The sequence below is a fragment of the Cololabis saira genome, chromosome 1 (genome assembly GCF_033807715.1).
Source record: "Cololabis saira isolate AMF1-May2022 chromosome 1, fColSai1.1, whole genome shotgun sequence".
NCBI lineage: Eukaryota > Metazoa > Chordata > Actinopteri > Beloniformes > Belonidae > Cololabis > Cololabis saira.
The window spans coordinates 28,026,311-28,038,988 of NC_084587.1; the positions used below are offsets into that span (position 1 = coordinate 28,026,311).

General features: G+C 37.9%; 1 protein-coding gene across 1 annotated transcript in view; it reads right to left on the reverse strand.

Annotated features, from left to right (window-relative positions):
- LOC133442102 (collagen alpha-1(XI) chain-like) overlaps positions 1 to 12,678 on the reverse strand; it is a 52,909-nt gene that overhangs the window by 16,146 nt on the left and 24,085 nt on the right. Inside the window, exons 18-50 of the mRNA XM_061720026.1 lie at positions 12,603 to 12,656; positions 12,469 to 12,522; positions 12,122 to 12,166; positions 8,731 to 8,784; positions 7,919 to 7,963; positions 7,791 to 7,844; positions 7,669 to 7,713; positions 7,535 to 7,588; positions 7,353 to 7,397; positions 7,204 to 7,257; positions 6,901 to 6,945; positions 6,569 to 6,730; positions 6,415 to 6,468; positions 6,254 to 6,307; positions 6,127 to 6,171; positions 5,787 to 5,840; positions 5,637 to 5,681; positions 5,486 to 5,539; positions 4,346 to 4,399; positions 3,276 to 3,329; positions 3,077 to 3,184; positions 2,735 to 2,824; positions 2,559 to 2,612; positions 2,255 to 2,362; positions 1,889 to 1,996; positions 1,741 to 1,794; positions 1,605 to 1,658; positions 972 to 1,079; positions 818 to 871; positions 659 to 712; positions 518 to 571; positions 357 to 410; positions 97 to 204 (exon numbers count right to left, since the gene is read on the reverse strand). Of these exons, the coding sequence (XP_061576010.1) occupies positions 97 to 204; positions 357 to 410; positions 518 to 571; positions 659 to 712; positions 818 to 871; positions 972 to 1,079; positions 1,605 to 1,658; positions 1,741 to 1,794; positions 1,889 to 1,996; positions 2,255 to 2,362; positions 2,559 to 2,612; positions 2,735 to 2,824; positions 3,077 to 3,184; positions 3,276 to 3,329; positions 4,346 to 4,399; positions 5,486 to 5,539; positions 5,637 to 5,681; positions 5,787 to 5,840; positions 6,127 to 6,171; positions 6,254 to 6,307; positions 6,415 to 6,468; positions 6,569 to 6,730; positions 6,901 to 6,945; positions 7,204 to 7,257; positions 7,353 to 7,397; positions 7,535 to 7,588; positions 7,669 to 7,713; positions 7,791 to 7,844; positions 7,919 to 7,963; positions 8,731 to 8,784; positions 12,122 to 12,166; positions 12,469 to 12,522; positions 12,603 to 12,656 (2,133 nt within the window). The remainder of the gene's footprint in view (positions 1 to 96; positions 205 to 356; positions 411 to 517; positions 572 to 658; positions 713 to 817; positions 872 to 971; positions 1,080 to 1,604; positions 1,659 to 1,740; positions 1,795 to 1,888; positions 1,997 to 2,254; positions 2,363 to 2,558; positions 2,613 to 2,734; positions 2,825 to 3,076; positions 3,185 to 3,275; positions 3,330 to 4,345; positions 4,400 to 5,485; positions 5,540 to 5,636; positions 5,682 to 5,786; positions 5,841 to 6,126; positions 6,172 to 6,253; positions 6,308 to 6,414; positions 6,469 to 6,568; positions 6,731 to 6,900; positions 6,946 to 7,203; positions 7,258 to 7,352; positions 7,398 to 7,534; positions 7,589 to 7,668; positions 7,714 to 7,790; positions 7,845 to 7,918; positions 7,964 to 8,730; positions 8,785 to 12,121; positions 12,167 to 12,468; positions 12,523 to 12,602; positions 12,657 to 12,678) is intronic.

Sequence of the window (12,678 nt, forward strand, 5' to 3'; positions counted from 1 at the left end):
AAAGTAACTGAAATACATTGACATGTACTTTATATGTTTTATTATTGTGGCTTGTGTTGCATTGTATATAATATGATTTATTACGATTGTACTCACAGAATTGCCCTTAGACCCGTCCTCTCCCGGGGAGCCCCTGGATCCTGGAGCACCGGGGGCCCCTGAAGAGCCTGTATCTCCCTTTTCCCCAAGGTCTCCTTTTCCTCCCTGAGGTGTTGTTTGAACAAAGAAGGAGCAATTAGAAGAGGTGGGAGAAAAAAAAGAACAGCATGGGATTAAAACAAGAGTGACAAACAGTGAGTGTACTGTGAAAGACAACTTTGATCAGAAATGTCCCATCAAAAGGCAAACAAACTCACTAGCTTTCCTGGAACACCAACTGCTCCAGGATCACCCGCCTCGCCGTCTTCTCCCTATAAAGAAAGAAATCAAGTGCTGACATGATGGTAGAACATGATTTGGATGAGTGTTAGTATCTACAAAGGCTAAATGTCTGTTTTCGGTTTGTTTTTTCTTTTACCTTTTCACCAACAACACCTGGCTGTCCTATCATCCCCGGTCTACCTGCTTGTCCCTGTGTGACGGAGAGAGTGTGGTTATTTACTCAGAACAGAACAGCTTCGACTTAATGTGGATTCATAACTCTTTTATTCACACTAACCTGTCCCCCAACAGGCCCTTGAGGACCAGTAGGGCCTTGTTGCCCGGGTGGACCCTAAAACCAGTGGTAAATTAGCATCATTGTTTCTTGTTTCTTCTTGTGGGAATGGAAGCAAAATAAGAAGTAGTTTAACTATATTTAAAGAAAGTTTGAGCTCACCATTAGACCAACTTGCCCACTCTCGCCCTTTTCACCTGGTAGACCAGGCATGCCCTTGGAGAAGACGTACAGGATTAGAGGACTGTAGAGTTTAATGTTCACTTCTTCAAATGTCTCCTTTAAAACCCCCCAAAAAGACAAGGAAATGACAAACCTGCAATCCTCTTGGCCCTCTAGATCCCTTGAAGCCACGTAGCCCCTCGTCCCCTTTTGGACCATACATGCCTTGCTGGCCTCGAGGACCTGGGAGTCCATCTACACCCTGGTATAATATGGAGGGTCATTAATGTGCTTGTATGAAATTGTGGAAAAGTCTGCACCTTAACGTGATGTATTTCCAGCATAAACGGGTTTTATGGATAAGACAGCAAGAGTAAAATTGTGATTTAATGTGGCTGGCATAAAAGCTGTTATAGGAAATGTGTAAATTCTTCTATACTGTAAGTTAGACTTTGAGACACCTCTTTGGGAGACAAATAAATACATATTTGCTCCATTGCCAAGAATTGAGAAGGATGACACTGTTCAGTGTATATGGTAAAAGTTATGTTATATTCAATACAACATACCATGCCATAATTAGTACAGTATCTACATTTTGTTTTAAATAGTGGGTGATGATCTTGTTTGATATTAAATGGACATGAAATATCAAACTTCTTCTATTACACTTTTGAGATCCACAGACCTCATATCAGATCTGTCCAACACTGTATTTTGATTAATATCAGGTTTCCGGATAATAAACCAAAAACAAAATAGCATATTAAGAGAGAAAAATACTTACTGGAAGTCCAGGCTGACCAACTGGCCCCTGAGTGCCAGCAGGACCTGGAGGCCCCTAAAGGAGGTGAAAATTGTGATGTGATCAAAGCTACTAGTATGGTGCTCTTCTTAATGTCATTTCCCAACTGTATACTCACTCCTTCCCCTTTGCCTCCTTTGCTGCCTTTCTGTCCAGGCCCTCCGTGCTCTCCCTGTGGATACACACAAACATAACATAACTTATCACTGCAGGGCAAAGACAGATTCTGGTTCATCCATCCTGGTTCTAAGGCACAGATAGTTTACCTTGTCCCCATCATCTCCCGGAGGACCTGCAGGGCCTGTAACTCCAGGCATCCCCACTGGTCCCTGATCCCCATCCTGACCTGCTGGTCCAATCGGACCTTTTTCTCCCTGAGACAAATAAGCAAGCATTTAATATGTCTTATTTGCATATAAACATAAGACACCAATACCAACACATTTGTGAAAAATGTACAAAAACAAAGACTGAATATATTCATTCTGGTTTACTTATATATTCTGTTTTTGGAGGTTGTTTTTTTTAGTTTTTAGTTTTTTACTACTCTAATAACCTGCATAGCTAAGATAAAGCAATGAAGATACAATAAAACAAGCACAACACTAAGACATGAAACATGTTGTAATTACAGGTTCCCCCTTTTCTCCCATTGGTCCAGGTGCTCCAATTGCTCCAGCGCGACCCGGCTGTCCAATGGCTCCAGCTGCTCCTGGAGGGCCCCTCTCACCGCCTGGTCCCTACAGACATAAGGGCCTTGATAAAGTACTAAGACAATAAACATTTAATGTATTGTTCACAATGTTTACCAAGGCACTGTGACATCTTTATAAAGTATATATTGCTTTTTCAAACTATACAGGAAGCAAAAAAATTAATTTAGTGGGAATATGAAACATAAAACTATAGAAACCAAACACTTGTTTCATTACTCACTATAGCTCCTGCGGATCCACCAGGTCCTGATCCTCCTTTCAGACCAGGTGGTCCCTGCAAACATCCAACAAAGGTTCAACTTTAAAGCTTATTTCTAATATTGTTTTGCAAAAAAGTAATTTCTCAGAGGTATGATACTTTTAAAATAGCTGTGTTTTTGTGTCTGGGTGTGTTACCATAATTCCAGGAGCTCCTCTGCTCCCTCTGAACCCCTTCAGTCCTGTAGGACCACTCTTTCCAGATGTCCCAGGTAAACCAGGATCCCCCTAAAGCAGAAATAAATATATGAGGGAGGTAAGTAGATTTAAATATGTATGTAACACTTTAAGGCTGCGCTGCTCCCCAGCCTGGACAGCCTGGAATCTGATTCTTGAGCGCACCTACATTTCATTGTATTATTTTCCTTTAAACAAAGACAATTAATAATGAATCTTTGAATCTTTTCTTGAATCTTAAAGATACAAATAATGGCTTAATGGGAAAAGTTTAAATTATAGATCTTCAGTGTTTGGACCAACCTTTCCACCCTCCTTCCCTGCAATCCCAGGTAAACCATGCTCTCCAGGCACACCTGGGGCTCCTGGATGACCTCTGTCACCTGTAGGACCAGACTCTCCTGATTTGCCCTGAAAAACATACCGAAAAGTCAATGAGTGGCTCACACTATTAAAACGTGAAGCAGAGGGAAGAGTATTACATTCACACAGTTTCACCTACCTGTGGTCCAACCACACCCGATGGTCCTGGGGGTCCTGTCTTTCCTTGAAAGCCCTGAAGCCACAGAAGATTTTAGTATAAATACTTCTGGAGTCTGCATGTTGAGTTACTTTTTGTGACCTCATAAGAACCTTTTTGTTATTAATGCTATTAGTGACTGAGCTCTGGCCTTAATAAGGGGGGGAGAAAAATCACTTATGAGGTCCTTAAGTTAGATGGACACAAGCACCAGGCATGAATTAGTAATACTTAGGGTTTGGATTAAGCTGTTCACTTTGTATTGAAGACAGTGCAGCGTCCTATTAAGGACCTCTGTGCTATGCTCTGTGTTAACAGTGATGTGCAAAAAATACACTCTGACCATTTTCATTATTCATTTATCAAGGTATAAAATGAAAAGAAAATACAAATCACCTGTTCCTTAGCAATCCTTTACATTAACACCTTAGTACAACCTTAATAAAAAAAGCAACAAAAACACGTGATTCTTTGATTCTTGATTGTTTTACAAAAACTAAGCCAAAATGCTGATGTGTAAGATGAACAACTGGGACACCCCTAAAACAATGAGTAGCAGCCAGACACAACAGCTAACAGCTAAAACTGAAATGAAGCAGGACAATGATCTCTAGCAAACCAGCTGTAACAGAATTGCTGAAAAGAAATAAAATTAAAGTGTTAAAATGGGCCACTGGAAATCCAAACCTCATCCTGTTGCATGATGTGGCAGAAATTTAGGAAAGAGATGTGCATAAATAAATGCCCTCAACCTCACTGAACTGAAGCAACGTTGTTTAGAAGACTGAGCTAATCTTTAACCATTACACCGTAAGAGACTCCCACGATTACTTTTAAGTACTTGCTTCTTAACGTCTCCAAGCTATTAAGTCATGAAGTACACTTAGTTTGTCACACAGTGGTTCTACATTCCAGTTTAGCTTTAGTTGAATGAGCAATGACATGTTACATTATGTCACGTATTCTGGTTTAGCTCGAGTCCTGAGACATGGACAGGACCAGTTTTTCTCATAAAACAAAAAAAGCTCATGACCTTTAGTGATTTCACTCACCGGCTCTCCTCTTTGACCCGGATGACCTGGAAGTCCATCCTTCCCGGCTGGGCCCTATAGAAGCAGAAACAAACACAGAAACATGCATAAGAATACCAAGATGAAAAGTAAATAGAAGTTCTGGAATTAGGGTGCTTGAAATGTAAAAAAATAAGAATTACAAAATTACAACCTGCTTATATTTTATTGATTAAGCTGTAAAATGTTCATATAATTGATACAATAAAAATGTCCTTCCTTTGAATTCATAGAGAAAATAAAGTCCTCAGATGTCCTCAGAACCGGGTCAGTGGTTTGGAAGGGTTTGGCTGCACTGATTACAACTTATTTTATAGGGAAATAAACACAGTTTGCTTTTTCTTTTAACCTTGGCAGTTGCTTCGGGAGGTAAATTTGTACTGGTGGTGTTATACAGAGAAAATTCCTACATATACATATCCTGTATAGATCTTAACATCATTTGACCTAACAAATTAAACAAGAATGTCTTAGAACAAATCCAAATCATTATCCAACTTGTTTTTTTTACCATGTAGGAAAGGTTGAAGTTTTCTCTTTTTCTATAAGAAACTGATGTTAGGAATCAAAGTGTCTCACAGAAAAATGTTTTTAGAATAAGTGAGATACTCATTTAGAGAACAAGTTGTTCAACAGTGTGTTAACAATTTGATTTTAAATATGTGTGGTTACTTTTTATCAGAATGTAAATGGGGATAATTGTCATGTGGACTTCATGCCTTCTTACTCTGCCCTTTTTACCTAGAAAACAATGGGTGATCATAATGGTTGGAATGGCAAAGTATACCTTTATTACAATACATAAATTAAAATAATAAAAAAAAACATTCTGACTGATATGTGGCTACAAGAGCAAAGCTCATGAAAACCTCCTGTCGTTAATTGCGCTCTCTCTTCAACTTCCTAAACCATACTTGAATGTCATCTTAGCTGCACTTATTTGAAAGCTGACTTACCTGCAATCACTTTATGATTTACTATGTTACTGTGACTTGATGGTATTCCTCTGTTATAAGTCGCTTTGGAAAAAGGTGCCTGCTCAATGTAATGTAATGGTATATCAGGTCTAAATGTGCATGTGTGTCTATGAGAACGACTGTGTAGGCTGTTTTTTTAACTCACGAGTGATCCTTTAGGTCCTGGTTCACCGTTCATTCCCTGTGGACCTTGAGGTCCCTAGAAAAAAAAGTACACCCAATAAAGAAGTGCTCAATCAGTCTAATCAGTCTCGGTGAATCAATCACACATGATATATTAGGAGAGCTTGTATTACTCTGTTTCCAGAAGATCCTGGGGCCCCATCATGCCCAGAGGCCCCCTGTGGAAATGAGAGAGGTAAGAAGAACAGAGGAGCAGTGGATGGATAACAATGATAAGCTAACAGTGATGGGACGGTTGTCAGCTGAGATAAAAGTAATCTGACCTTTTCTCCTGGTTTCCCAGTGGGCCCCTTTACCCCCCTGGCACCTCTTGCACCCTATCAAAGAAGAAACATGCATGAGACCAAACACAGCGTCCTCCTGAACATAAATCGATGGATGTATCAGCTGTGCACACTTTGACTATAAAAGCTAATTAAGTTACAAAACCTGCTCAAGAGTACTCGTGAAATAAATATATAATAATAAGGAAACCACAGAGTCATATAAAGGCCTAGCTCACAAGTAGCACGAGATCTAAATTTGGAGTTAAGAAGATAAATCAAAATAAGTTGAAAAGATATGAAGGTAAACATAAAATAAATGTTTTGAGGCAGGACTCACATTAGAACCTCTTTGGCCTGCAGCTCCTGCTTGTCCTGGAGGACCCTAGATAACACAAAAAAATAAAATTAATAGATTAAATATCATTTTTTGGGTAATGTAACAGTCAGTTTTACACTTAACTCACTTTCTTCCCTTTCTCTCCTGAAGTTCCTATTGCACCAGGGAAACCTTCAGAGCCCTGCAGAGGAAGGAAGACAAGCACATTTACTTTATATGAATTCCATCTACAACTGCTGCAACATGTTCACATTAACCAGATCTCTAACTCATTATCAGTTATTTTACTTTTGGGCCCTGACGTCCTGGATATCCTGGCAGTCCAGGAACTCCCAATTTCCCCTAGAAAAGATGTGACAATCATCACTTCCTGTGATTTTCACAAATAATATTTTCTAGGAATATTTTCTGATATTTTTTATCTTTTTTGAAAAAATGTTACCTTCTCGCCAGAAATACCTAAAGAGCCAGCCTCTCCCTGAGGACCCATCTGGCCTTTAGGCCCTTCAGGTCCATCTTCGCCTCTTGACCCTGCAACTCCGTTGTCCCCAGAGTCCCCTTTTCCTCCCATATCTCCCTTGGCCCCTGGAAAACCATCTTCACCCTGCAGTCAGAAAAGGGGAAGAGATGGACTAATGATCCACAGATTTAAGCACACAACATTAAGAAACACTGACACTAGAAACAAACAGTGTGTATATTCCAGTTTTTCTGGTGTATTTTCAAAGTAAAATAAAATAATTGTTTACAAACTGTCCCAATTCTTTCTTTTACCTTCTCGCCTTTACTTCCTTTCAATCCCCTGATTCCATCTGCTCCCTGTCAAAAACAAGGATGTGCAATAAAATTGGATGTTAATAACATGCATGCTGACATTCTGTTTATCATCATATTGTGGGTAAATACATTTTCAATCTTAAGAAAATTAATTCTATTTTGTTTGTTTTATCACTGTATTGTCAAAAATACTGGTGTGTACAAAGATCTTAAACACATTTGATAGAAATAATATCTAATAATAATTTAATATTATTGTCTTTGTGTCTCCGAACCAAATCTTCCCGATATATTTTTTACCTTAACTCCTCGTTGTCCAGGGTATCCAACGGGCCCCTGCACTCCTGAAGGACCCTATGCATAAACAAACACACATGATGACTACCACCTTCTTGTAAGTTGTTAAAATACCACAAACACATTCAAACTCACGTAGACATCAGACTTACTGGCAGTCCTTTTTCACCTGGAGTGCCTTCTCTTCCAGGGTGACCCTGTAAACAACATGGCACATTAATGTCTGCAGTCAACACATGTTGCTGTAATGGTAAAGTTGGGATTAAAGTCCCAGGAAGGCATTATGTCAGTAAGAGTCCTTGAAAATACAGAAGTGCAAGCAACATGAACTTACTGGTGGGCCATCATTTCCTGCTAAGCCCCGTATCCCTTTCTTCCCTTGAGGTCCCTTTGAGATAAGAAAAAGTTGATCAATCTAAATGTGATACTTAAACCGGTAGGAAAAAACACAGACTAAAACCCACTGACCTTCTCTCCTGGTAGTCCAACTAGCCCCTGAGGACCAGGAAATCCCTGCAAAACAAAGGATGATGTATAAGTATATAAACTAAGCTACTTTCAGCAGTATTGTATGTCTTATCTGCATTTACCACAATCCCAGGATTGCCTTGCTGTCCTGCTGCTCCGATGTCTCCAGGTGGTCCCTATTATAAGAAAGGAAACTTTGTCACGGTAACAAATTTCAATTATGACCGTAAATTACTCTTATCATACTCACATAGTTTCCCTTTGAACCTTGAACCCCATCGATTCCTCGAATGCCCTGTTAAAAAAGACATAGAGACACTTTTTTTCTTTACATCTTCAAAGGCACTTGGCTGAAAAATACAGAAGCCTTTAATTTTAGAATATAATAAAAGGCTTAATAACATGATATTTAAAGGACACTAGAGTGAGATCAAAGATTTTTACTTGAGTTTGAGTTGCCATCTTTACAATGCATGCAGATAAAACACCATTGTCTGAGGTGTATTTTGTTGCTCGAGATTCTTTTAACTACAACATTTTCCTGTCTGACTAAAAAGAAAGCACATAAGGAAAGTGCAGTGGTCAATACACCTAATAGACATTTTCTAAGCACCTATGGGACAACTAAAGGAAAGAATATATAAATGATATGTTACAACTTTTGAATAAATATAAAAACACCTAGCTTAAAGCTTTTACATCTTAATTAATCCACTTCAAGCATGAACATAACATTTAAACAAAGGTAACTGCTGTTTGACACTGATATGGGTTAACCTGGTTCACCATATGTCTGTTAAACTAAGGCTAATTAATATAAACTACTTAGGACAAGTAATCGCTGTGCCTGATGAGATAAGAACTGCAACTCATCAAGCTCACGTATGAAGATAATGTGGGATTATCTTATAAATACATCAAAGCTGGGGTCAAGAGCCTTAATTTCACCACAGAGGTTAAACATCATGGTGACAAACAGCACCAGGTTTATAACTGGTGTGACTGTGAGGGTTTTGTATTGCATGAGTGTGTGAAGATGGTATACATAAAGACTCGACTTACTGGCTGGCCAGGGGGGCCAGGACGACCTCTGGGACCATTCAGACCTCTGGAACCCTTTAAATACAAATCATTGTTACAAATAAAATATAATGACATGTAGTTTAGTTTGAGTACACTTAAATCACAATCTTTGTGAGCTCTTTGGACACATATGGCATATTTAGAAACCAGGACATTTTGCCTAATTTAAGTTTGAAAGTCAAATCAAGCCAAGACTGGGCTATGAGGTTGATGTCACAATCAAGCTCGGGGGCAGACAATTTGCTAAGCTAATAACAGACTTTTTAAGTTTGTCTGATAATTAATTTTTTTGCATAACCCTGTGTAATGGATACAGGCATATCTAAATGGAATTTTAAGTGCCTTTGGCCCCCGTTTTAAGATATAGGAACCAAGAACAAAGAGTTAACTTTTAACAGCTGAAAGTAGGATTTGTTTAAATCTAGCAGCAAAGGCAAAAATATCATGACCTATCAGTTTTTACAAAGGATTACACACAAAACATTGCCTTCCCCAGGATGTAACTTAATAGCATCTTTATTTTCTTTTAAAGTATAAGAGTAATAAACAACTGAGTCTCATAAACTTTACAGCTCTATTTTATAAGATAGTTTATAAGCTGGTGTTTGAAGCTGACTTTTTAGAACAAGACATTTAGTGCACAAGCTTTGTTGAGCAGTGAAGCATAACTAGTAAGAACTGTAATACTATTACTTCTTCTAGTAACGAGGAGTGTACTGTAAGTAATTGCTAACAAAAATTCAGTAATAATACTACAGTTAAATCCAAAAACTCATTATAGCTTTACTTATAGTTTCCTTTTTTAACCAGGTAAAGACACATTGAGATTAAAATCTCTTTTCCAAGAGTGACCTGACCAAGAGGGCAGCAGAAACAGTGTTACAACAGTGAAAAAACAGCAGTCACACACTATAATCAGGAACACAAATAGCATACAACATAAACTCAGGAACACGACAGGTCCGTATAATGTAAAACTTATATTGAGTTCTGTTTGGAGTTTGAAAAATGCACCACGGTCAACTGCAAAGTTCGCAGTAAGTTAGCAACTGATAATGATTAACTGCATGATTGCTAATAATTAATGCTTTCTCAATATGATGGCTCATTGCATTAGAGGATCAAATTTGAGAAAGCTCCTGTGGAGTCCAAAAACATCAGAGGAAATATAGATAAGATGCTGCCAGCACTGAGATCAAATGGATACATTCATCTAACTGACTTTCTAACCAAATGAGAGCCATTGTTACTAATAATGGATCAAACATTGTACATGCATTTAAAGTGTATCAGCCTGCTAATACTGACTGCTGCTGAAGGAAAATGCTGCAGTGGCTGAGGATGAGAGGGATTACATAAACCCTCTCAACAAAATGTGCTACAAACCAATTTTTTCCCCCACCTCACAACAGATGTACTTCTCATACTGCTGTCAACTGTGTGGATTTATGACTACAGGACAAAAAAATATGTATAGTTTCAAGCCTTATTTGCTAAATACTGGTGTTACCTGTGTAAAGAGCCATACCCATAATAATACCTAACTGTAAAAGACTGTTTTCATCATAAAATTAATAATAATCACTAGTTACCTGAATTTCACAGGTTACACTAAAACTAGTAGTAGTAGTAGTAGTAGTAGTAGTAGTAGTGTTTATTTTGAATATGAATCATATAAAAAAAAGAAAGAAATAAGACAATCGTCTTAACATGAGAAATAACAAAGTACATATTCGAAAGGGAGTGAGAAGAAGTAAAACTTATAAACTCTCACCCCCTCTCCTTAAATATGACTAGCTAACACATGCGAACATAACATTATGCAAACATAATATTGCCTATACACAATAATTACACACACACACACACACACACACACACACACACACACACACACACACACACACACGCTAGTACCTACATACATGTATACATAGGGACACATACTGCATATAGGACAAAAGGAGAAAAACAAACAACCAAAAAAAAAAAAAACAAGACAATAAGAACATTGTAGCAACATAAGCTACTGACTAGTGTAAGAAAATAAGGATAAAAATAAATAAATTTAAAAAAATAAATAAATAAAAAAAATAAAAATAAAAATAAAAAAAATAAAAAATAAATAAACACTGTATCATTGCACCCAAGCATTTTGCTCATCCCTGTACCTCTGAAAAATAATATCTTTGTATTTGATTTTAAACGGTTTAATATTTGGACATTGCTTTAATTCCATTGAAAACTTGTTCCATAGCCTCACCCCGCTGACTGAAACACAAAAACCTTTCCTGTTTGTGCGTATTAATGTGACATTAAAATTACTTTTGCCCCTTAAACCATATCTTCCCTCATGAATACTAAATAATTTCTGTATATTTGTTGGTAACAGATCATTTTTTGCTTTGAACATTATTTGCGCTGTTTGATAGCCCACAATATCCATAAATTTGAGTATTTTGGACTTCAGGAATAATGGGTTTGTGTGTTCCTTGTAGTCAGCATTGTGGATTATTCTTATTGCTCTTTTTTGCATAATGGTTAATGGCTGTAGAGATGTTTTGTAATTGTTGCCCCACAGTTTCTGCACAGTATTGAAAATATGGTGAGACCAGGGAACAATAAAGAGTGTGGAGTGATTTCTGATCCAAGACCTTTTTAACTTTATTTATAATGGCAATGGTTCTTGATACTTTACTTTGTACATGTTTGATGTGTGATTTCCAGTTGATTTTATCATCTATGATTATTCCAAAAATTTTATTTCATTAACTCTTTCTATTTCAACTCCATCTATTTTTATTACTACCTTAGTATTTAATGTATAATTGCCAAACAACATTATTTTATTCTTACTCAAATTTAATGATAATCTGTTTCTGTCGAACCATTCTTTCAGTTTGTTCATTTCCATGGTAATATCCTCTTGTAGCTTTTGTAAATTATCCCCGGAACAAAAAATATTAGTATCGTCTGCAAATAACACAAAATGCAATAACTTAGAGATCTGACATATATCATTGATGTACAAAATGAAAAATTTAGGGCCCAAAACTGACCCCTGGGGTACCCCACATGCAATGTCCAAGCATGGAGAAACACAGTCACCCAATTTCACAAACTGCTGTCTCCCGCTTAAATAACTTTTCACCCAATCCAACACTATTCCCCTGATGCCATATTTTTCCAGTTTCTTGATTAGTATTTCATGATTGATCGTATCGAAAGGCTTTTTTAAATCAATGAATATAAAACTATGAGAATTCATGCTACCAGGCTCAATTCTGACCGTGACTGCGTGTGTGTGTGTGTGTGTGTGTGTGTGTGTGTGTGTGTGTGTGTGTGTGTGTGTGTGTGTGTAAACACTCACAGAGTCACCTGGGTTCCCTCTTGGCCCATGTGGCCCTGGAGAGCCCTGTAAAAAACGAAAAAAACAACATATTAAATTCAATTCAATTCAATTTTATTTGTATAGCGCCTAATATAACAGATGTTGTCTCTAGACGCTTTCCAGAGACCCCGGAGCATGACCCCCGAGCAATTATTACATAAACATTGGCAGGTAAAAACTCCCCTAGTGGGAGAAAAGCCTTAAGCCAAACAGTGGCAAGGAAAAACTCCCCTTTAGGAGGGAACATATGTTTATATGTATATGAATGCTTACATACAAAAAGGTCTGCATGGACACAAAAACCTCAGCCTCCCATGACGTCTTACCTTCTCCCCTGGTTCTCCTGAAGGACCCGCGGGGCCCGGCTTCCCCCTGTCTCCCTGAGAAATCACACACACACACACACACATTAGCTAATTATCAGTCTGACACCATTCACTCATTCAGCCGGTTAACTTACCTTGTGTCCTTTGTTTCCAGGAAGGCCAGGAAGACCATCAAAGCCCCTATCCCCCTGAGTGAAAAAAAAATTAAAT